Source organism: Hemiscyllium ocellatum, chromosome 6 (genome assembly GCF_020745735.1).
Source record: "Hemiscyllium ocellatum isolate sHemOce1 chromosome 6, sHemOce1.pat.X.cur, whole genome shotgun sequence".
NCBI lineage: Eukaryota > Metazoa > Chordata > Chondrichthyes > Orectolobiformes > Hemiscylliidae > Hemiscyllium > Hemiscyllium ocellatum.
This window is the reverse complement of record NC_083406.1, coordinates 2,924,075-2,946,330: the sequence shown is the minus strand read 5'-3', so window position 1 is coordinate 2,946,330 and position 22,256 is coordinate 2,924,075. Positions and strand designations below refer to the sequence as shown.

Here is a 22,256-nt window from a genome sequence, read left to right as displayed (position 1 = left end):
ATTTCAGACCTGGGGGGTGCAGGAAGCAAGATCACCGGAAGGAGCCGGCGGAACGCATTCAGAGGGGCACCTCCTGTCAAACGGGGCTGGCGGTTGGCGGCGGGTGCCGGGTGTCTCTGTGGGGCGCTGTCCGGCCGAGGGGGGCGGGGATGGACGGCAGGCCGGAGGTGACCGTTATCGATGGCGGTTTGGCGACCGAGCTGGAGGCGGGCGGTGTGGATCTGCAGGTGACCGCGGCGGCTCCGTCAGCGCCTGCGGAGGGAAGGCAGGAGGGTGGCGGCTTCAGCTCCCACCACTGACTGGGCCCGGCCTGAGGCTGTACGGGGTTTGCTGAAGTGATGTGGAGGGGCCGGGGTCGGTGTCGGTGTCGGCGCTGGGCTGGACCACACCGGGTTATAATCCAACAGGTGCAGCTGGAAGCAGCAGCTTCGGGAGCGCTGCCCCTTCATCAGGCGGTTGTACTGAGGGTGGGCTGTGGGTGAGGCCCAGAGCAGACTGTGGGTCATGGTCAGTCTGGGAGAATGGAGATGGTTAGGAGCAGATAATGGGGTGGTAGCCCTTGGGATGACCAGGCTTGGTGCCTAGGGTTGGGGTAAATCCGAGGAGCTGGTGCCCAGGCCCTAAACCATTCAACTCAATATTGGCTCCTGAAGTTAAAATTCACACAGCGCTAGGTTTATTTGGAAGCGCTGACTTCACAGCGCACTGAGAACCAGTGCTTCCGAGTCAACTTGTTGGAGTCTAACCTGGTGTTGTGTGATTTTTATTTTTGTTAAACTTTGTCCACCCCAATCGGCTCCTCCACATCATCGAGACCCGAAAGCTGCAGGTTTCCCAAGTGGAAAATGAGATTTGCTGGAGCACTGCAGCCAGTCCAGGGAAACATGATGGTATGTTAAAGTGGCAGACAATAAGAAGCTCAAGGGCACTGTTGCACACAGAATGTAGGGGTTTCACAAAGTGGTCACCCCCCCTAGTCTGTGTTTTATCTCCCCAATATAGAGGAGACCACATTGTGAGCAGCGGATGCAATAGACTAGATTAAGTGAAGTCCAGGTAAATCACTGCCTCACCTGAAAGTTACGTCCAGAATCTTAAGACCATAAGACGTAGGAGTGGAAGTAAGGCCATTCGGCCCATCGAGTCCACTCTGCCATTCAATCATGGCTGATGGGCATTTGAACTCCACTTACCAGCGTTCTCCCCATAGCCCTTAATTCCTCGAGACGACAAGAATCTATCAATCTTGGCCTTGAAGACATTTATCGTCCCGACCTCCACTGCACTCCGTGGCAATGAATTCTACAGGCCCACCACCCTCTGGCTGAAGAAATGTCTCCGCATTTCTGTTCTGAATTGACCCCCTCTAATTCTAAGGCTGTGTCCATGGGTCCTAGTCTCCTCGCCTAACGGAAACAATTTCCTAGCGTCCACCCTTTCCAAGCCATGTATTATCTTGTACGTCTCTATTAAGTCTCCCCTCAATCTTCTAAACTTCAACGAATACAATCCCAGGATCCTCAGCCGTACCTCATATGTTAGACCTGCCATTCCAGGGATCATCCGTGTGAATCTCCGCTGGACACGTTCCAGTGCCAGTATGTCCTTCCTGAGGTGTGGGAACCAAAACTGGACACGGTACTCCAAATGGGGCCTAACCAGAGCTTTATAAAGTCTCAGTAGCACATCTCTGCTTTTATATTCCAACTCTTTTGTTTAGTGAGAAGGGAGGAAGTGAATAAACAGGTGTTATACCTTCTGTGAATTGCACGGGAAGGTGCTGTGGGCTTTTGGGGAGATGTTGGGATTGGAGAAGGAGTGGACCAGAGTTTATCACAGGGAACATGGGAGGGGAGGGGAATGTGTGTCTGGCTGCTGTTGGAGATGGTGGCTCATAATCCTTTTGCAGGAGGATGCTGGTGGGTGAAGGTGATGGAGACTGTTGCTGTTCTGGGAAGGAAGAGGAGGAGTGAGGGCTGAAAGTGTAGGAGATAGGGCCTTCAGCTGTATCTGACCCACCAACCACACTGGTGGGGAATCCTTGGTTGAGGAAGAAGTGGACATATCGGAGGCTCCCGGTTGAAGTTGACACCATTGGAACAAATGTGATGGAATGGAGTCTTTACAGGAAGCAGGAGAGAGACACTGGGGAGATGAAGCATAGTCTGGGTGACTGCTTTGCAGAACACCCAAGTTCTGTCTGCAAAAAGTACTCTGACCTTACAGTTGCCTGCGATTTCAAGACTACTGTGCTCTCAGGCCAACACCTGGTTTGGATTTGCTGCAGTGTCAACGAAGCTCAGCACAAGCTGGAAGAACAACATTGTATTTCCTGCTTGGGAACCTGCAGCCTCTGGACTCTTATCGAATTCAATAATTTTAGGGCCTGAGCACATCCACATTGTCCTTACCCAATCCCCACACACCAGACCCTGACGTCACATGGGCTGCTATCACAAACAGCCCAGTAAACTAATGGCCCCCATTAGCCGCTACTCATTCTCCCAGGCTGATTTTTACCGACTCTTTGACTGCCCAACTGTTTTTCTTTTTCTGGGCTCCATCCTTCCTACATATACTCTTTCCTCTTTCCTCCATCCTTTCACTTGCACATGTACCAACCTTTTCCCTGTTACAATCAGTTCTGAAGAAGGATCACTGGACTTGAAATGTTAACTTTGCTTTCTCTCCACAGTTGCTGCCAGAACTGCTGAGTTGTTGCAGCAATCTCTGTCTTTTTCTGATTTACAGATCCATACTTTTTTATATGTAGATGGAACAGCGCCTGGGCATTGAATTGGCTCATTGGAAAGCAGATCCTGTCCATAGTTAATTATACACGCAGGTCACGCCCTTGGCCTCTTGTGTAAATTGCCCCCCCATCTGGTTATATAAATATGGCCCACTCCATCCTATTATGTAAATAGAGGTGATAGCCTACGGTATTATTGCTAGACTATTAATCCAGAAACTCAACTAATTGTCTGGGGACCTGGTTTAAAATCGCAAATGGTGGCATTTGAATTCAAGAAATATTTGGAATAAAGAATCTACTGATGACTATGAAACCATTGTCGATTATCAGAAAAACCCATCTGGTTCATAGATGTCCTTCCCTGAAGGACATTAGCGATCCTTACCAGGTCTGGCCAACATGTGACTCCAGACTCTCAGTTACCCTCTGAAATAGCCTAGCAAGCCATTCAGTTATAGCATTTGCTACAAAACCTCATCAAGGGTAACTAGGGACAGGGAATACATGCTGGTTAGCTTGTGACACCCACATCCCACAAATTAATAAAAAGCTCTGATTGATATCTGCCCATAGTTATCTTTGGAGCTCTTATAAACACTTGCATCTGAATAACTACTCCAACTGGATTCCCAGAGACTGAAGAAACAACCATTTACAGTGCCTCTGTGTTGAAGCAAACTTGCCTTTGATCACTTCAACTGAAAATGTTTCGGGGAAAGCATGTCCCAGCCATTGGCTGTGTCCCAAAGATTACCCTATATGATTGTGGTTGTAAGTTTGCTGGCTGAGTTGGTAGATTTGTTCTCAGACGTTTCATCACCATGCGAGGTAACATCATCAGTGAGCCTCTGATGAAGTGCTGGTGTTCTGTCCTGCTTGCTATTTATCTGTCTTGGTCTGTTGTGGTGGGTGGTATCACGCCTGGCTCTTTGTCTGAGGGGTTGATAAATGGGGTCCAAATCAATATGTTTGTTAATGGAGTTCTGGTTTGAATGCCAGGCCTCTAGGAATTCCTGTGCTTGTCTTTGTTTAGCCTGTCCCAGGATGGAGGTATTGCCCCAGTCGAACTGGTGTCCCTCTTCGTCCGTGTGTGTGGAAACTAGTGACAGTTGGTCATGTCTTTTGGTGGCTAGTTCGTGCTCAAGCAGGAAACTAGCCACTAGGATACATGAGCACCAACTAACCACCAAAAGACATGAACAACTGTCACTAGTATCCCCACACACAGACGAAGAGAGACACCAATCCGACTGGGACAGGCTAAACAAAGACATGCATGGGAATTCCTAGAGGCCTGGCATTCAAATCGGAACTCCATTAACAAACATACCAATTTGGACCCCATTTATCAAACCCTCAGACAAAGTACCAGAAGTGACATTACCCACCACAACAGACTATGACAGAAAAATAGCAAGCTGGACAGAACACCAGCACTTCATTGAAGGCTCAGCGATGATGTTACCTAACATGGTGATGAAATTTCTGAGAACAAATCTCCCAGCTCAGCCAGCAAACTTACAACCTGAGCTGCAAATCTCCAAGATCGCAAACTACACTACGTATTATACCTTCTAGCTTTCTCAATGACATTACAACCTGTAGGGTTAACTCAGTCCATCTCCAAGTCATCAATCGGAGCATCTGCATGGGACAAGTTGAATTGCCAACCACCTACAGTGGTTGCGGCTACTGGATTTACTCTTAATTTCCCAACAGCTGTTAGAAGTAGGTTGAGAGTTTAGCATTACAGAATTCCATTAATTAACTCCCATTGACCACAGAATTCATTGAACTAGCCAGTAAAGACTATCTGAGGCAGCACTCCTGCACCAGTGCAGTCTGGTGACATTTTTTAATTCATTCATTGGATTCTGGTATCATTGACTGTGCAAGCTTTTACTGTATGGTGCCCTTGAGAAGATGGACTGCCTTCTATTTGGCAGCTAGACCCCCACAATGCCATTAGGGATTTAATAAAATTTTTAAAATGTTAGTTTGTTGGTGGTAGTTCAAAGAAGGCTTGTGAGGATGATTCAAGGATGGACAGATTGTCTTATAAGCAAACGTTAAGCAGATTTGGATTTTATTTAGGAGACTGTGGAAGAATGAGAGCTGGTCTGATTGAAACATACAAGATTCTTAAGGGACTTGACAGAATAAATGCTGAGAGAATTTTCCCCCTTTTGGGAGAGTCTGGAACCGAAGTTCTCAGAATTAATAAGTTAATCAATTTAAGACTGAGGGTTGAGAGTCTTTGTAACACCTTGCCACAGAGAGCATTGTGGGAAATATCCTTGTGTGTAATAAAGGCTGAGAATGATTCTTGATCATTCGGGGAATCAAGGGTTATGGGGAAGAGGCAAGAAAGTGAAGGTGGAGAGTGTTGAATCAGAACCATGATCTCATTGAATGGTGGAACAGGCTCATGGAGCCAAACAACCTACATCTGTTCTTATTTCGTATAGTCTCATTGAGAGAATTCCATGATTTGACCCAGCGACACTGAGCGAACAATGTTCTATTTCCAACTCAGGATGCTGAATGGTATGGAGAGAAACTTGCATGGGGTGGTGCCATGTATCTTCTGCCTTTGTCCTTCTCGATTTAGAAGGTGCTGTTAGAGGAGCCTTGGGGAATTTCTGCAACACATCTTATAGATTCTACACATTACTATTAGAGTGCATCAAAGGTGTAGGGCGTGGACTTTTGTGCAAATGGCAATCAAGAGAGCTGCTTTGTTCTGGATTGTGTCAAGCTTGAGTGTTGTTGGAACTGCCCTCATTCAGGCAAATGGGGAGTATTCCATCTCTCTCCTGACTTGCGCCTTTTCAATGGTAGACACATTTTGAAAGTAAGGAGGTCAGTCATCCATTGCAGGATTCCTAATCTCTAAACTGCTCTTGCAGCTCCTGTATTTGTATCATTAGTCCAATTCAGTTTCTGGTCAATAGTAACCCCCAAGATGTTGATAGTGGACAATTCAACAATGATGATGTTATGGAATGTCTCGGGACAATGATTGGATTCCTCCTTGTTAGATGTGCTTTTTGCCTAGCACTTAAATGGTATGAGTATTACTTACCATTTGTCAGCTCAAGCTTGGTTATTTCTGCATTTGATCATGGGTTGCTTCAGTATCTGAGGAGTCATGAATGGTGCTGAATATTATGTAATCATCAGTGAACATCCCCACTTCTGACCTTAGGATGGAGGAAGAGTCTGTGATGAAACAATTGAAGATGATTGGCCCTTACACTATCCTGAGGAACTCCAGAGATATCCTGGAGCTGAGATGACTGACCTCCAACAGCCAGAAATATCTTCTCCTTTGTGCTTTGTATAGCTCGAACCAATGCCGAGTTTTCTCCTGATTTCCATTCACAGTAGTTGAGCTAGGGCTTTTTGATACCACACTCTGTCAAGTGCTGTCCTGATTGGTAAGGGCAGCCTCTTTCACCTCAGTCTCTGGAAATTCAATCCTTTTTGACCAATTCTGTTTGAACCAAGGAAGTCAGGAGCTACATGGCCCTGTTGGATCACAAACTGGCATCAGTGAGCAGATGCTGCCTGATAGCACTGTTGATGACCCCTTTCATCACTTTACTAATTTTGGGGACCTATGGAGGAGGCGGAGATAGATTATTTATTCAGCGCTTCTGGCTGAAGAATGTTGCAAATGTTTCAGCCTTGTCTTTTGCACTGATCTGCTGGGCTTCTTCATTATTGAGGATAAGGATATTTGTGGATCCACCTCCTTAAGTGAATTGTTTAATTGTTCACCATCATTTATGACTGGATGTGGCAGCTCTGCAGAGTTTAGATCGGATCCTTTGGTTGTGGTGTTACTTAACTCTGTCTTTCACTCATTTTTTAGCACACAAGTAGTCCTGTTTTGTAGCTTCCCTAGGATGACATTTCATTTTCAGCTTTGTTTGGAATGTTTAGGTTGAGTGTGCATGTGTGCATTGCTTTCTCAGTACTTACTGTGATCATTGCTTGCTGCCTTGCTGCATTTTTTTCTTTATTAGCACTAATCAGGCATTGAGTTAGCCTCTAGTTGCAGAGTTGATGAAACCTTGAATTGAGAGAGAGAGAAAACAATGAGCCAGCCCCAAGCCCAGCCATCCATGAGGCAACATTAATAAAGGAGTGAAGGATGGAGCCAAGAGCAACTGCCTGAGCATGCCCCGACCTACCTGGAAAACTGCACAACAGGACAGTGCTCGGAAAGCTTTAGTCTCTCCCTAGTCCAGACTCTAACAGGCAAATAAATTCTCTCAAGAGTCAAGGATTCCACTTTTATCTCTTTGCTGTTGGACTAGAAAAATTGCAATGGTAAGGCCTAAAATGAAATCTTATAAATTTCCCACAACAATTATCATCTCAGAGCTTTGACCTGAGCTAATTTGATATGGAGACCTGCTATTTACACAAAGCTAACCTAGAAGAAAGCACAAAGCTAGAAAAGATATATTAATATAAACTTAGACAAAATAGTTTTATCGTGCATGGTTTTGGAAATAACAGGTCAAAGGTTATTGATATCGTATTCAATGAAAAACTGTATCCCCTGGAATAACTTTATTCGGAGTGAGCAACTGTAGGAAGAAGTGTATAACTCTGACTGTATATAGTTCACCAACAATAGCTACTGGCTCATATGGATTGATATACTCACTGGCAGTGATTTTTATTGTTCTGATTTGAACTAATAGCACAGGAGATGTAGATCGAGTTGCATTCTTATAATTAATGCTTTTATTTGTAATAGGATGATCCATTGTGGAGTGCCAGAATATTGCAAACGAATCCACAGGCAATCAAAACTGTGCATGCAAGGTAATAGTAGCTATTTTTGTTTTTACCTTTTTTGAATATTTTGTTCTTTAGTTCAATGTTAGAAATATAGCCTAATTGTTGCATCGTTGAAGTTGTGAATTGGAAAGGACCTGACATCAGCAGATGTCTACACACATTTTATATTTTATGAGATATTTGTTACATATGCATTAGGCTTCTCTACTTAACTGCCACGTCACCACTCAATGTGTTTATTTTATCAAATTTTAACTTTTACAAAATAGCACACTTACCCTCACTACTTCCTTTACATGCAGGCGTTGTGGCAACCTTTGAAGCAGCACAGTAAGGGAAATCTGTAATTTCTTTAAAATGTCTCAGGAACCTACAGTTTTTATTGATACTTGCAAAGACTCTTTAATAGTTTGCATCAATTATTAAGGGATCCATTGATCGGGTGCTGGTTGTTTGGATTGGATTTTCCTGTTTTCATGAACAGGACAATTTTCCAAATTATTGTGGAGATGCCAGTGTTATGGTTGTATTGCAACATCTTGGTTCGGAATGCAGCAGGTCCTCTCTACTATAGTTTGGACAATGCCAGGGCCCATAGACTTTACAGTAACCAATGCCTTCAGCTGTTTCTGTGGTGCAGTAAACAGGATGTTCAGGCTGAAGATGTTGCAAATGCCATTTGTGCTGTTGTGCTGCTCCCCTCTGTCATTGAGAATAGGGATAATTATAGCGGCATCTCCTCTTCGAGTTAGTTGTTTCCACAGCTGGATGTGGCAGGACTTGGAGCTTCAATTTGATACAGTGATTGTGGAGCTCAATCAATTGTACACGAGTGGATAGGAGTTGGTTAGCTCAGTCTATGGTACACGAGTGGATAGGAGTTGGTTAGCTCGGTCTATTGTACACGAGTGGATAGGAGTTGGTTAGCTCAGTCTATTGTACACGAGTGGATAGGAGTTGGTTAGCTCAGTTTATTGTGCACGAGTGGATAGGAGTTGGTTAGCTCGGTCTCTTGTACACGAGTGGATAGGAGTTGGTTAGCTGAGTCTGTTGTACACGAGTGGATAGGAGTTGGTTAGCTGAGTCTGTTGTACACGAGTGGATACAAGTTGGTTAGCTGAGTCTGTTGTACACGAGTGGATAGGAGTATGTTAAACGTGAGGTGTCACTATCCACAAAAAAGCAGATTCTGGGAAATCAAACAAAAGTGGATCAGGTTGGAAACTTTTAGCAAAGCTGCCAGAACCTGTGGAGGTAGGTGAGTTTCAGGAGTAGTTCCTGAATCTGCATTGGCAGTATGTATTTGGCTTGGTAAAAACAATGACTGCAGATGCTGAAACAGATTCTGGATTAGTGGTGCTGGAAGAGCACAGCAGTTCAGGTAGCATCTGAGGAGCAGTACTGTATTTGGCTGTGGTCATATTTTTAGCTCAGTGAGCACTCCTGTGTCCAAAAAAGATTTCTGGAGAACCTGAGTGCAGAGAGTTTATTTGACTAAGATCCATTAATTATATTTCCATTAAGTTAAGTTGTAGTCTTGATGGCTTTCAAATTGCTTTTGCCTTGGTTGTATAGTGCATAAGTGATGGCTGCTATTCATGTTACTATTGACGTCCTGTAATATCCTCCTGCCTAACTCATGTTCTGTTTTCATTGCAATCCCTTTAGCCAACATTTTTCCACAAATATTTTAGTTTGCTGTGATAAATGTCCTCCTATTCTAAATTTCTGCTTGTTCTGATGTCAGCCAGTATTAGAAGACCTTAAATCCTTGATGGAGGTTTTTTTCCTTTTTCTGGAGGAGTTGACCAATGCTGGACTCTACCTGTGTAGATGCACGTGAACATTCAGCATCTCCACCCAGGTGTTATTATTTATGTGCTGCTGTTAGACATTTCTACCCAGACAGTGAATGTTGGCAGGCTGCATTTAGATCACAGTTGACCTAAATCACTGAGCTGAAAATGTGTTGCTGGAAAAGCACAGCAGGTCAGGCAGCATCCAAGGAGCAGGAGAATCGACATTTCGGGCATGAGCCATTCTTCAGGAATGAAGAAGGGCTTATGCCCGAAACGTCGAATCTCCTGTTCCTTGGATGCTGCCTGACCTGCTGCGCTTTTCCAGCAACACATTTTCAGCTCTGATCTCCAGCATCTGCAGTGCTCACTTTCTCCTAGATCACTGAGCACCTATCCTGGGACTTTATTTTGTATAACTCAGCAAGAAAGTACATGCATTTATATAGAATGATAGAATATAAAGGTTTATAAAATCACGGCAGGCATGGATAGGGTGAATAGCTAATGTCTTTTCTCCAGGGTAAGGGAGTCCAAAACTAGAAGGCATAGGTTAAAGCTGAGGGGAAAGACTTAAAAGGGACCTAATGGATAGCTTTTTCATGCAGAGGATGCTGCGTGTATGGAATGAGCAGCCAAAGGAAGCGGTGGAGGCTGGTACAATAACAAGATTTAAAAGGCATCTGGATGGGTACATGAATAGGGAGGATTAGAGGAATATGGATGAAATGCTAGCAAACTGGGATCCTGGGTTTGTTGACTGAAGTGATTGTGGACCTACTTTAATCCAGTGATCCCACGATTGTCAAAATTGTCCAAGTTCAACATTGCTTGGCACAAAGTTGACAATCTGACTTGGAAGAGCCACTGCATAGATAGTGGCTGAATTGGAAAAATGTCTCAATTGGAATTGTTATGAACTTGAGAGATGCAGAGACTTTTTAATAATGTAAAATTTACTTTACTGTCTGGTATATAAAGTGCTATTTTAGATCTAGCTGAACTATATTGTAGTCGAAAAATAAACAATCTTGAATTTGACCAATGTGCAAATGAACTGGGATCCTAGATAGGGTTGACTTCAGGAAGCAGAGCTAACACCACCCCCATATTTAGGCAAGAAGCATTGGAGAGAGAGTAGAGACAATTTACAAGAATGGTTCCAAGACGGTTGGACTGTTCTCCTTGGAAAGAAGATACCCGAGGGGAGATCAGACAGGTTTTCAAGTTCATGCACAGACTGGACCGAGCAGATGGGGAAAAGCTGTTTCCACTCATAAAAGGAAAAAAAATGAGAGGGCATTGTGTCAAAGTGTTGTGCAACTGAAGCAAGACTGTTGTGTGAAAACATTTCTGTACATAACAAGTAGTTAAGATATGGAATGAAGTGCCTGGGAATGTAATGTAGGCAGATTCAATTGAGGCATTCCAGACAACGTTGGATGATTACTTGGATAGAAATAGCGTTCATGGATTTGGGTGGAAAAGCAGGAGATTGGCACAAGGCAATGATGCTTGTGTGAAGAGCTGGTGCAGGCACAATGGGCTGAATGGCCTTTGTGCTGTAACAGTTCAGTGGTTCTGCAATCTGTGATTAGAAAATCACACGGCACGGTGGCACAGTGGTTAGCACTGCTGCCTCACAGCGCCAGGGACCTGGGTTCAATTCCCGCCTCAGGCGACTGACTGTGTGGAGTTTGCACATTCTCCCCGTGTCTGCGTGGGTTTCCTCCGGGTGCTCCGGTTTCCTCCCACAGTCCAAAGATGTGCGGGTCAGGTGAATTGGCCGTGCTAAATTGCCCGTAGTGTTAGGTAAGGGGTAAATGTAGGGGTATGGGTGGGTTGCGCTTCGGCGGGTCGGTGTGGACTTGTTGGGCTGAAGGGCCTGTTTCCATACTGTAAGTAATCTAATCTAATCTAAAATTATGGGAGGCCTTTCTGTTGTATCCACCTCTTTCGGTATACAGGAATGCACAGCATGTGGGTCAGGTACTTATCTACTTAAAGCATAGGCAGCATGAAATGGAAAGGATGGCTACCAACCTCCACCCTATCCTTTATGTATCCAGCACACCCCCATTTCTATCAATATTTTGAATGTATACCCTTTTTTAGTAAACACCATTACAACGAATTCATTCTAATCCTGCACTGCACTCCAAGCAAATAGCACCTTCCTAACCTTTGGCATTTCTAATGAAAAATCCATCATATTGTGAAGTTAATATGGCATTGCATACAGACTTATTAGTATCTCTGTACTTCAAAATAGTTTTCAGAATTATTGTTTCACTTCTAGGTACCTTTCTAGTGGTGCCGATGTAATTACCACAGCCACATACCAGGCAACTCTGGCAGGATTTGTTAAGTATCTTGATTTAAAATCCGAGGAGGCAGCTCAGCTTTTACAGTCAGGTGTATACCTCGCTAAAGAGGCTGTTGCTGAGTTTCTCTCAGAATCCAGAAATTCCGGTACGTTTGCAGCTGTGGTTGGCATTGTATTTTTAACAATGTTCAGATTTGTTTTCAGACTTGCAAGGCTTCAACGTGAGTGAAGACCAAGTATTTTTTAAAATAAATTGAGAAGCAAAATGTAAGTCTATACTTCCCAGTCTATGACATGATGCTTTGAATTATTGCCTTGAGTTTGTAAATTCCTCATATTTTATGGCCAATGTTAGTGTGTAATTTTAATATGTAATTTTTGTCAAGTTGTTGGCACAGACCCAATGTATTACCAATTTGAAAACGATTCCTGTTGCTAACAGCTGTAAATGACAAGTGTTCGAAAGGGGATGCTGGAGTGAAAGCATCTGCAGACTTAGTGCATTTTCCATCGCAGATTGCAATGCAGCGAAGAAGTGGTTAATAAAGCAAATGGCATCCTGGCTTTTCTAAAGAGGGGCTTAGAGCATAAATGAGGAAGTTATGATAAGTTTAGAGCAAACACAGAATTTGCCCTTGATTGGAGTATTGCCTCTATTTCTCTGGGCCAAGACTTGGAGATAAAAATGCGTTACAAGTGTTGTAAAGACTCTGGAGAATGAGACCAGAGATGAGGAACAGAGAAACTTGTTGTTCTTGGAGAAGAGATGTATGGAAAGAGATTTTGTAGACCTCTTTAAAATTCATGAGGGGGCCTGTGCAGAGGATATAGGGCAAGACTGCTCCCATTGGTCAGAGAACTGGCAACCAGATGAGACCGATTCAATATGATTATCAAAAGAAGCAATGGCAGCATGAAACAAAGCCTTTTGTTCATAATGAGTGGTTAGGATCTGCAAAGCACTATCTGGGAATGTGGTGGCAGATTCCATTACGGCTTTCATAAGAAAGTTGGATCATAATCCAATGAAGAAAGTTTCGGTGGATTATGTGGAAAAGTTAGATGAACAATATGAGTTGCTTGCTGTTGCAGAGAGCTTGTATGAATGTAACAGGCAGAATGGCCTCCTTCTGTGCATATATTTATGACAGCTATCAAAAACAGTGGAGTGAGCAGACCATCACTCTGAATAAGTTTTCTAATATTATAGAAAGAATTAATATTGATGCAATTTAGTGGATTTGTCTTATATCCAGCAGATATTTCCAAGTTTTATTTTGTATTTTTTCCAGTATTTTCTCACTCTTTTTTGAAAGCGCTGATACATACAGAAGTATTGTGTAAAGAATGTTCCTTTCACTGCTTTGCTAAAATGATTCCAACTTAGGTGTGTGTTTTAACGGTGACTGTCAGCAGGCTATTTGATTATGCAAAGCAACACAGCCAAGCCTGATCTTGTTTTAGCTCAGCACATACATGCCCACTTTAGCAAGGGTCATATAGTAATGACAATGACTGGGAATAAAGGTTGTTTCTCCACAATGCTTAAGTGTGGTACCCTTGCCAAAAAACTGTCTGTGCATAATTAACATCTCAAGATGGGTTGAGCCTAGGAATTTATTGATAAGAATAGCTGAGTTCTTCACGAGTATTTTTATCTATATAATTAATTTTAGGTCTTCATGTTAACTTAATAATTTGATTAAAATATTTTGTGATTCTGAGAGAGGAGAAAACCTCTCATTGCAGGTTCCATTGGGCCTTATGGAGTTTTTCTGCATGATGGTTCTGAATACTCAGGAAATTATGTTGATTCGATGACTAAAGAGGTATTGGCTCAAATCTTGTATGATCTTATATGAATGATTGATAAGATATTCAATTGTCTGTATCTGTACAGGGTATTCTTTGATATATTCATATGTTGTATATTGAGATGTTTAAGTTTGACAAAAAAGATACATGTAATGATTATTGTACTGGACTAAAGGTTGTGAATCATAACCACTTGGGAAATTGATTGTGGAAATGAAACTTGACATTCCTGCCTCTGCCAAATGGGACTACAAAAGAGGTTCTGCATAGGGAGTACATACAGGTGGGGGCTAATTTGAAAAGCATGAGCTCAGCATTTGAGTCACAACCAAATTTGCATAAGGTAAGGTATAGCGTGATGAATGTATAATGCAAAAACTGATGTGGGAAAATGTGAACTTGACCACATTGCTAGGAAATATCGAACAGCAGTATAATGGTAAAATGTAAAGTCACCATATCCTACCAGACCATAGGGCTGCTTTCTCATTAGAGAGACAACTGGTGGTGGCTTAACCTGAGGGTCACCATACCACAGGCAATAGGAAAGGTTGAGAAGGAGAGTCCTTCATGGTCACCTCAGCTCAGTGCAGGAATTAACACATGCAATTGGCATCAGTCTGCATACAAGCCAGCCATCTAACCAGGTACATGAAAACTGGTTGTTAAATTATCAGTTATGAATGATGGAGCAGGCTCAATGGGTCAAATGGCCTACTCCAGATTCGAGTTTCTATGAATGCTGGTTGCCAACACTTGATTCAACTGTCTTAAATATGAGAGCTCTTGGCCAGAAAGAGACATGGATGTTATTAGTATAGCCAGCTCCCTTTGTCTGTGCCAAACTCATACTTGTTGTGTAACTAGTCTCTTTCATTCCTTAAAGGATCGAATCATTGTATTTGTTGTCCTAACATTAAAAATTTTGGGAGACTAAACTATTATTTTGATAAAGATATTGTATTTTCTTTTTTAAAACATTTGTAAAGCTTAAGAGTTCTGGAAAGGTAAATATTTAGATCAGCAACAGAAGAATGGGAGTCCAGTTAATATCTTTCTCTGATTTTACTTCCTTGGAAAAGTATAGACTAATTGTATGGTGGTGTAATAGAAAATATCTTCTAAAAAGTGAAATTCAGTTAAAGTTGTATATAATTTTCAAATTTCACACATGCTTAGTATTCACATGGAGAATTTTAAAATCATTTCATAAATGAATCCAATCTTTTGTTGCTTGTTACAGGAACTAAAGGCTTGGCATCGGCCTCAGATGCAGTCTTTGATAACTGCAGGAGTGGATCTCATTGCTATGGAAACAATTCCCAGTCAGAAAGAAGGAGAAGCTCTGGTGGAACTTCTTAGGGAATTTCCTAACACTAAAGCTTGGCTGTCATTTTCTGCCAAGGTACTGAGGTATAGTCTGAACCTGAAGAATTTGGCATATTGGACAAGGGTTCAGGAATGGATGCTGCCTCAATCATAGGCACGCTCACAAGTAAAACAGCCATGGATCCCAGAGAGAGATACGTCAAGGGGAATATAGGGCAGGATGTTTGCCTACCATGTGGAGGAGGCTAGGGAGGTTCAGATTTGTTGTTTGTGTTGATAGGAAGGGGATGTATTATTTTCTTGGGTGCCTTTGATGAGAACAGGCCACTCTTCAGAAGTAGCACACCTCCCCCGTGCTTCTGGCCGTGTTAAGAGAAAAGAGGGGAAAAAACAGGCAACCAGCTCCTTTTAAAGTGTGAGGGTAACTTGAGTTTTTAACAAAACAGCCCCCCCCCTTCACTATTATGGAGTAAATTTGGAAGTGGATGATTAGCAATGTGCTGTGCACCTGACAGATTTTACATCCAGCCCTCACCCTTCTCCTTCAACCTTAGTAAGGACATGTAATATCCAGCCCACAGATACAATCCGGTAAAGGTCAAGCTCAGAGATTATGTTACAAAGTATTTCTTCACATATGAGAGATGTCTGTGATGGTCTGTAGGTCAACATTTAGGCAAACAGCTTCAAAGTTCAAGCCCAGGGCTTGAGCCACGGATGAGGAATAAACTAGATCAGCTGAATGACTCTCTCTGACATCTCTTGTGAGGTTTACAATTAGAAAAATTGCACTTTGGGATTGAAATTAAGTGTTTAATGCTTTTTATGGTTATGAATGTTCTTGGAATACTAAATGCCATTAGGATATTTTACACAGTAAAATACAAGTGTCTGTTCTAACACTGCATCTCTTGTAAAGAAAGAATAGAACAGTTGAAAATAAAGACTTTTCTGTCATTATATCAAACCAAGGCAAATTGGGTTTATTTTCAACAATACTTCCTCCTACAGAAAAGCACTTTTTATAATGATCGTTTGAAAGCCTGGCTAAAAATTGTAAATTTTATTCGAAAATACATCTGAGTTCAGCCAAAGAAAAAACTCGAAGGGGAGTTTTAACTCTCTCCATCTGCTGAAATTAGAGGAGAAGTAGAATCAAAAAAGTTCTTACTCAATAACCATTGACGAGATTTCTATCTCCCAACCTCTGCCTAAGGTGTTGGCGTTGAGTCTGGCCTAGGGGTGATCATCTGCCCCATAGTCATTAACAATCCATTTTATGGCAATAGATGGAGCTGGGATTTCTCCCCTCAGGATCAGGAAGTAATGGCTCCATGGAAAGCCCTTTATTGGGTGGCTGGTAGTTCTGTGGTTGCAGGAGCATCTTGCAGGAGTGCTGGTTATTACTGGGACATTAGACTGTCCCCGTTGGAGCAGACACCAAGCTAACTGAGTGGGGACTTTATTTTTAAAACCACAGGTATTGGGCTTAAATCTAGCCCCATACTTGCTAAAATCATTTGCAGTTCTAGACAAATACCAGGGATGCTTAGCTCATTCGAAAAATCTCTGGCAAGAGTGGGCATCATGGAAAGATCAGTTTTCAATTGCCTGACTCCACTAGTGCTGTTTAAGAGTTTTTAGGATCCAGAAGAATAATGAGGGCTGCTTCTGCCTGCACAATTTCCCGCTCTACTCCCAGGCCTTTCTATTGGATGTATTGGATTGCCCTGTGGCCATCTAAACAGCCTGGAAATGGGCTGTGCCAAGATATGTGTAAAACAAGCTGGGCAATTATCAACAGGCTAATGTACAGTTAAAATACTCCTTCAATCTCTCATCATTTCACATACAGATTGCAGTTTTATTCTGAGAATTATTGGGACTGAGTATGAATCTGCATTGTAATTTTAACCTTCATTTCTAATCTTTATTTCAATCTATATTTCAGGATGGGAAATGTATTTCCCATGGAGAGAACTTTGATGATGCAGTGAAATTTCCAATTAAATCTGATCAGTTGGTGGCTGTTGGAATAAACTGCTGCTGTCCTGACATAATTAGTCCACTCCTTATGAGTGCCAATAAAACTAGGGGTACCAAAATAGGATGGATTGTATATCCCAACAGTGGCGAAACATGGAATCCTAACACACAGTACGTAATTTATTTCAACAACTATATAAATAGTTTGTATAAATAGTGACTATTTTTAAAACTAGCAATACTTTTAATTCTTCTAAATCTCTTTCAGCAGGTTAGTCCTGTTTATTTGCTTGACGTGATGTGAAATTATTCATTCATAGTTCTTCAAAACATTTAGCTTTAACTTAAACTATTGATTTAAGTGCAATGCAGATTCTCAACCTTTAGTTTCCCAATCATAGTAATCTTTCTGATATTGCAAAGATCAATTACTGTTCGTGGACATTAATGCGAAGTTGCAAGTATGATTAGACATGAATGATTGAGAACGGGAGCTGAATTTTCAATGGTAAAGGTGGGTGGCTGTGACCATTCTTGGATAACGGTACAAATGTGTACAAACAGAACTTAAACTGAAGAACCAAGTCACTTATTTCACTTGATGTTTCTCTAATCACTGAATAAATCAGCTTGCCAGTAGTTTAGTTGATGCCTTAACTCCTGTTAACTTGGTACACTTTTTACAACACAGCAGTGAACCCTTCTGCAAACTAAACCAAAGACACAAAAGCTCACCTCACCTCGTAATCTGTTAAAGTATGAGTGACAGAGAACTCCCCAAATTCTACTATTTAAAGAAAAATATCAATTTTATTCTTTAACTCTAAAAGTGAAAATTAAACAACAACGATTTACAACTCTAAGCCTCCTTTCTCTTTAAGGTATGTTATCTACCTCCAACTCTATAACAATATACTGATTTAATAAAAGCCCCTATTAAATTTACATCAACTTAATTTTTGAAACCAAACAGCAGCTGTTGTTGTGGCATCTGTCTTCTTTTGGCTGAAGATCTCCCTGGGTCATCTTCGGTCTTTTGTTGCAAAGACGTTTCATGTGAAAAAGGTAGCTTTGATCGAGAGTGGTTTGATCAGCAGTCTGTCCAGATGGCAGTTTGTCACTCTCTATTTCTGGCTAACTCTCAAAATGTTGGCTTTTTTTAATACCTCAAGCATTGGATTGTCACATTGGTTTGATGTTGGCAACACAGTAAAATTCAAATTTGATTGGGTTTTAGTATCCTGGGGCATACTTTAAACTGGTTAAATTCAAATGGTGGTCAAAACAATTGAGGTATCTAGTTTATAGCTAAATGTTCCATATTTTCCAGTTTCCAGTGCACTGAGACTGCTAGTCAGTCACATGACAAGTGCCTGCAACTTCTCAGTGCAAAACATCTTTCACTCTCTGAAAGGTACAGTACACCACTTCAACGTCATAACACACTTTTACAAACATGGGCAAATGCTACAGAGAAGCGAGTCAATGTCCCACTAGTAGGTGTAAAACGGTGAAAGCTAATTTCTGCAAGGCACGGGGAATCAAACCATCTATAGGAGTGTGACTAACATCATTGAACCTCAGAAAATATCTGAATCAACCCAAATTTGCAAATATGTTAAACTTGAAAAGTGTTACAATAATTAATCTGGAATGAAGTGGATAGAAATAATTTATAGGAATTCACAATTGCATTTGATCTCACTTAAAGTCATGATTAATTAAGATAAAATATTGTTTCTGTTTTATTAGACGCATTGTTGGATTATTTTCATGCAACTTTATATTTAGGAGACAGTGGCCAGAAGTTTAGATAAACAATGTGCTATGAAACTGAAACAGAAAATAACTTTTTATTCCTTTCTCTGTGCGCTGTATAATGCCGAGGCTATAGATTTCTTCATGTTGTGTTTCCAATAAATTATATTTCCAGCTGGGAGAGAAAACCAGTCAACAACCAACTTGCAAAGTTTGCATTGGAATGGAAAGAACTTGGTGCTAAATGGATTGGTAAGTTTTTAGAAACTTGAGTTTGTATCCAGAGGCAGTAACAAGAACAAATAAATACAAACAAAAGGCTGAGGTACTCAGCAGGTCTGGCTGCATCTGTGGGGAGAGGAACAGTTAACTTTTTGTGTCAAATATTACTCTTCTCCATGGGAACCCCATTGGTTAGGTTTTATATTGCACTCAGCATTAACTTTGTTTCTGTTTTCAAAGATGCTGCCAGACCTGCTGAGTTTCTGCAGCACTTTGGTTTTTATTTCAGATCTTCAGCATCTGAAATACTTTGATTCAAATAAATGTTTTGTGTCTTTACTAATCATTATTAAACAAATTGCCATAGAATATCCTGCTTTTCCTTTACAAAGTTCATCTACAGGCATAAGCATACACTGATTACCAAACCATTCCACCTCTCTACAGACCTCTCCAGCCTTTAAACCGAAAGGAAACAGTGCATCAACACTGCATAGGCTCTCCACTGGAGAGTAAACCTGTATTTTGAAAGATAAGGTGTCTGTTTTATTCAATTTCTTCATTTTGTTTCTATTTCTTCTTGTGTTTCTAATGCTTGTGTTTGCTACCTACCCTTTTGATATATAACGTTTGGAACAACTTAAAATATAAGACTGTAACAACTGCTAACTCCATATGTTAAGTAACAATCTGCCTTTAAATATTGACTGTAACCATTTAACAACAAGAATTTTAATTTATGTAGCATTTTTAGTATATAAAATATGCCCCAAGATACTTCTCAGAAGTGTTTCAAACAAAAATGGACACCAAGCCAAATAAGGAGTTATTATATATGGTGACGAAAACCCTGACCAAAAGGTGGACCTTAAGAAGAAGTAAGGACTTAGAGGGCCTTGAAAGATAACAATGTGAATAAAGTTCTGCCCTTCCCTTTTACAATACAGCTTCCAATGGGGACTACAAGTTCACTATGCCAATGACTAGGAATGATCATGGGAAAACAAATAGTTATAGAGTCATACACCACAGTAACAGACCATTTGGTCCAACTCACCCATGCCAACCAGATTTCCCAAAACTAAACTTGTCCCGTTTGGCCCACATCCCTCTAAACCTTTCCTATTCATGCCCATGTATAAATATCTTTTAAATATTGTAACCATACCTGTATCTACCACTACTTCTGGCAGTTCATTTCATATTTGCACCACCCTTTGTGTGGAAAAGGTTGCTCCTCAGGTCACTTTTAAATCTCACCTTAAACCTAAGCCCTCTAGTTTTGAACTCCCCTACTTGAGGGAAAAGACCTTTGCTATTCACCTTATCTATTCCTCATGTGATTTTATAAGCCTCTATAAGGTCACCTCGCAACCTCCGCACCAGAATTAATTATTTTTAAGCTACTGGAATTCTCTTAATCCACAAAGATTCCATATATTTTAAAATGTCTGTTTGATATGTCTCTTGAAGAATACTCCAAATCATTGTACTTAGGACACGCCTCCCTGATCCCAAGTCAAGAGATACCACCTTTGAAATGAAGTATTAAATAATGGACCTTTCTGTCAATTCAAAAATAATTCACTGTTGAAATGCTTGGGCATATGAATGCTTGCTATATGAATATGCAGAGCCATTTGTTCTATTTTGAAGTTGTTCCTTATTCATTATTAAACATGAGCTGAGAGATGGGTGCCCGACCAAAATGTGCACCACAGGATTCTGTCCCACAGCTACCTCATGAAGGAGCTAGTGCTTCCATATAAACCTATTGGATTATAACCTGGTGTTGTGTGATTTTTAACCAAATCTCTCAGATTGTTCTCCTTTGTCACTATTCGTTGGGGTCAATGGAGAGCACTGGAGATCTGGACACTGAACAAATTCTGCTTCCTGAATGTAAGGATCCTACAAATTAGCTTCAATATTCCCATCATTGCTTTGACTGTGATTACAAAATTCAGAGATGAGGGGATTATTTACTAATCTTAATAAACAGCACCATCAGAGAATCCATATGCTTGTGGATGAACTGAAATAGCCATTCCTTATATGAAGCAGAAGGAATTTTTTGCTGTAATATTAATTGTCTTAGCTATTATTTTTAGGTGTTTCAAATGCTGTACAACCCTCTGCAATCATGATGCTAAGCATAGCTATTTTGTACCATTTAGCATGTTGACTAAATAGGTATATAATTAAGCTGGATGTTTCTTGGATGCCTGAGCTTTATTTATAGATATGCAGTGAGGTCAATTCTTCAGTATTATTGAAAATACTGATCTGTTATAGGTGGCTGTTGCAGAACTACTCCAGCTGATATCGCAGAGCTACGAGCTACCCTAGCACTGGATTTGTCACCTGATTGAGCTTTGAATATTGGCAAGAACAATGTGAATGCTGTGGACCTTTATTGCTCCTAATTCTTTTGGCCTACTGTTTAACTCCAATTGTGTTGATCTAATCTTCAAATGGATGAGAGCAGACTTTGATCTTTCAAAGTTTTAATTTGGAATGACTCAAAAAGCTGATTTTTCTAGACTTTGTAAATAGCATTTGATCAGCAGATAGACTTCTCTACAGCAACGATATTACTTAAAAAAGCTAGCTTTACAGTAATTTCCTTAGTATATTTAAGCATCAGTAGTTCCATGGAACAGCACTAATATTCCATAATAAACTGAATTGTTGCAAGATTTATCAGCATTTTTGAATGAGTGAGGTGTCAGTTTTAAATATTAGATACTTGTTTAAAAATGGCAAACTAACTTCCTGACCAATCAAGGGAAGGTAATAGCTTTGTGATATAATTGCTGTACTATTCAGCTAGAGATCCAGATAATGTTCTGGGGACTCATGTTCCACTCTGGCCTTGGCAAAAGGAGGAATTTGAATTAAATAACAATCAGAAATTAAGATACTAATGGTGACCAGTAAAACCATGGTTGATTGTTGGAAAAGGTAAAAACAATGACTGCAGATGCTGGAAACCAGATTCTGGATCAGTGGTGCTGGAAGAGCACAGCAGTTCAGGCAGCATCCAACGAGCAGCGAAATCGACGTTTCGGGCAAAAGCCCTTCATCAGGAATAAAGACAGAGGTTTTTCACACTTCAGTCTCTATCTGGTTCACTGGCTTGGCCAGCAATACCCACATCCTGTGAATAAATTTTAAAATCTGTTGCCACTATCACTTCAAGAATTTTCATGACCACTCAGCACAGAATCTCAACCCAAATCATACTTGATAAATGGAAATGAGGAAAGGTGCCATCATGGAATTAATTGAGGAGGCATATTTAATCACATATTTCCACAATGCCATTGAAATTTTACCATTATAGCAGATAATGTTGTCCCTCATTATTCCAATGTTTCAGCTTCAGTCATCCCTTCCAGCAATGTGTTCCAATGAAAAAGAAATTCTCCCTTTTTAGTCATAAATTTGC

General features: G+C 41.0%; 1 protein-coding gene across 3 annotated transcripts; it reads left to right on the top strand.

The window, feature by feature from the left end:
* Positions 1-76: 76 nt before the first annotated feature.
* On the top strand, positions 77-21,468 carry zgc:172121 (uncharacterized protein LOC337599 homolog). 3 transcript variants are annotated; one of them, XM_060825794.1, is made up of 8 exons: positions 77-227; positions 7,530-7,597; positions 11,669-11,841; positions 13,445-13,524; positions 14,754-14,915; positions 16,791-16,996; positions 18,759-18,835; positions 21,101-21,468. In XM_060825794.1, the coding sequence occupies exons 1-8, from the start codon at positions 150-152 to the stop codon at positions 21,175-21,177; spliced, it is 921 nt and encodes a 306-aa protein (XP_060681777.1). In that variant the 5' UTR covers positions 77-149; the 3' UTR covers positions 21,178-21,468. The 3 variants fall into 3 exon arrangements, with proteins under 3 accessions (XP_060681777.1, XP_060681776.1, XP_060681778.1); XM_060825793.1 differs by having other exon boundaries at positions 13,421-13,524; positions 21,101-21,466; XM_060825795.1 differs by lacking the exon at positions 21,101-21,468 and adding an exon at positions 19,253-19,336 and having other exon boundaries at positions 13,421-13,524.
* The last annotated feature ends 788 nt before the right edge of the window (positions 21,469-22,256 follow it).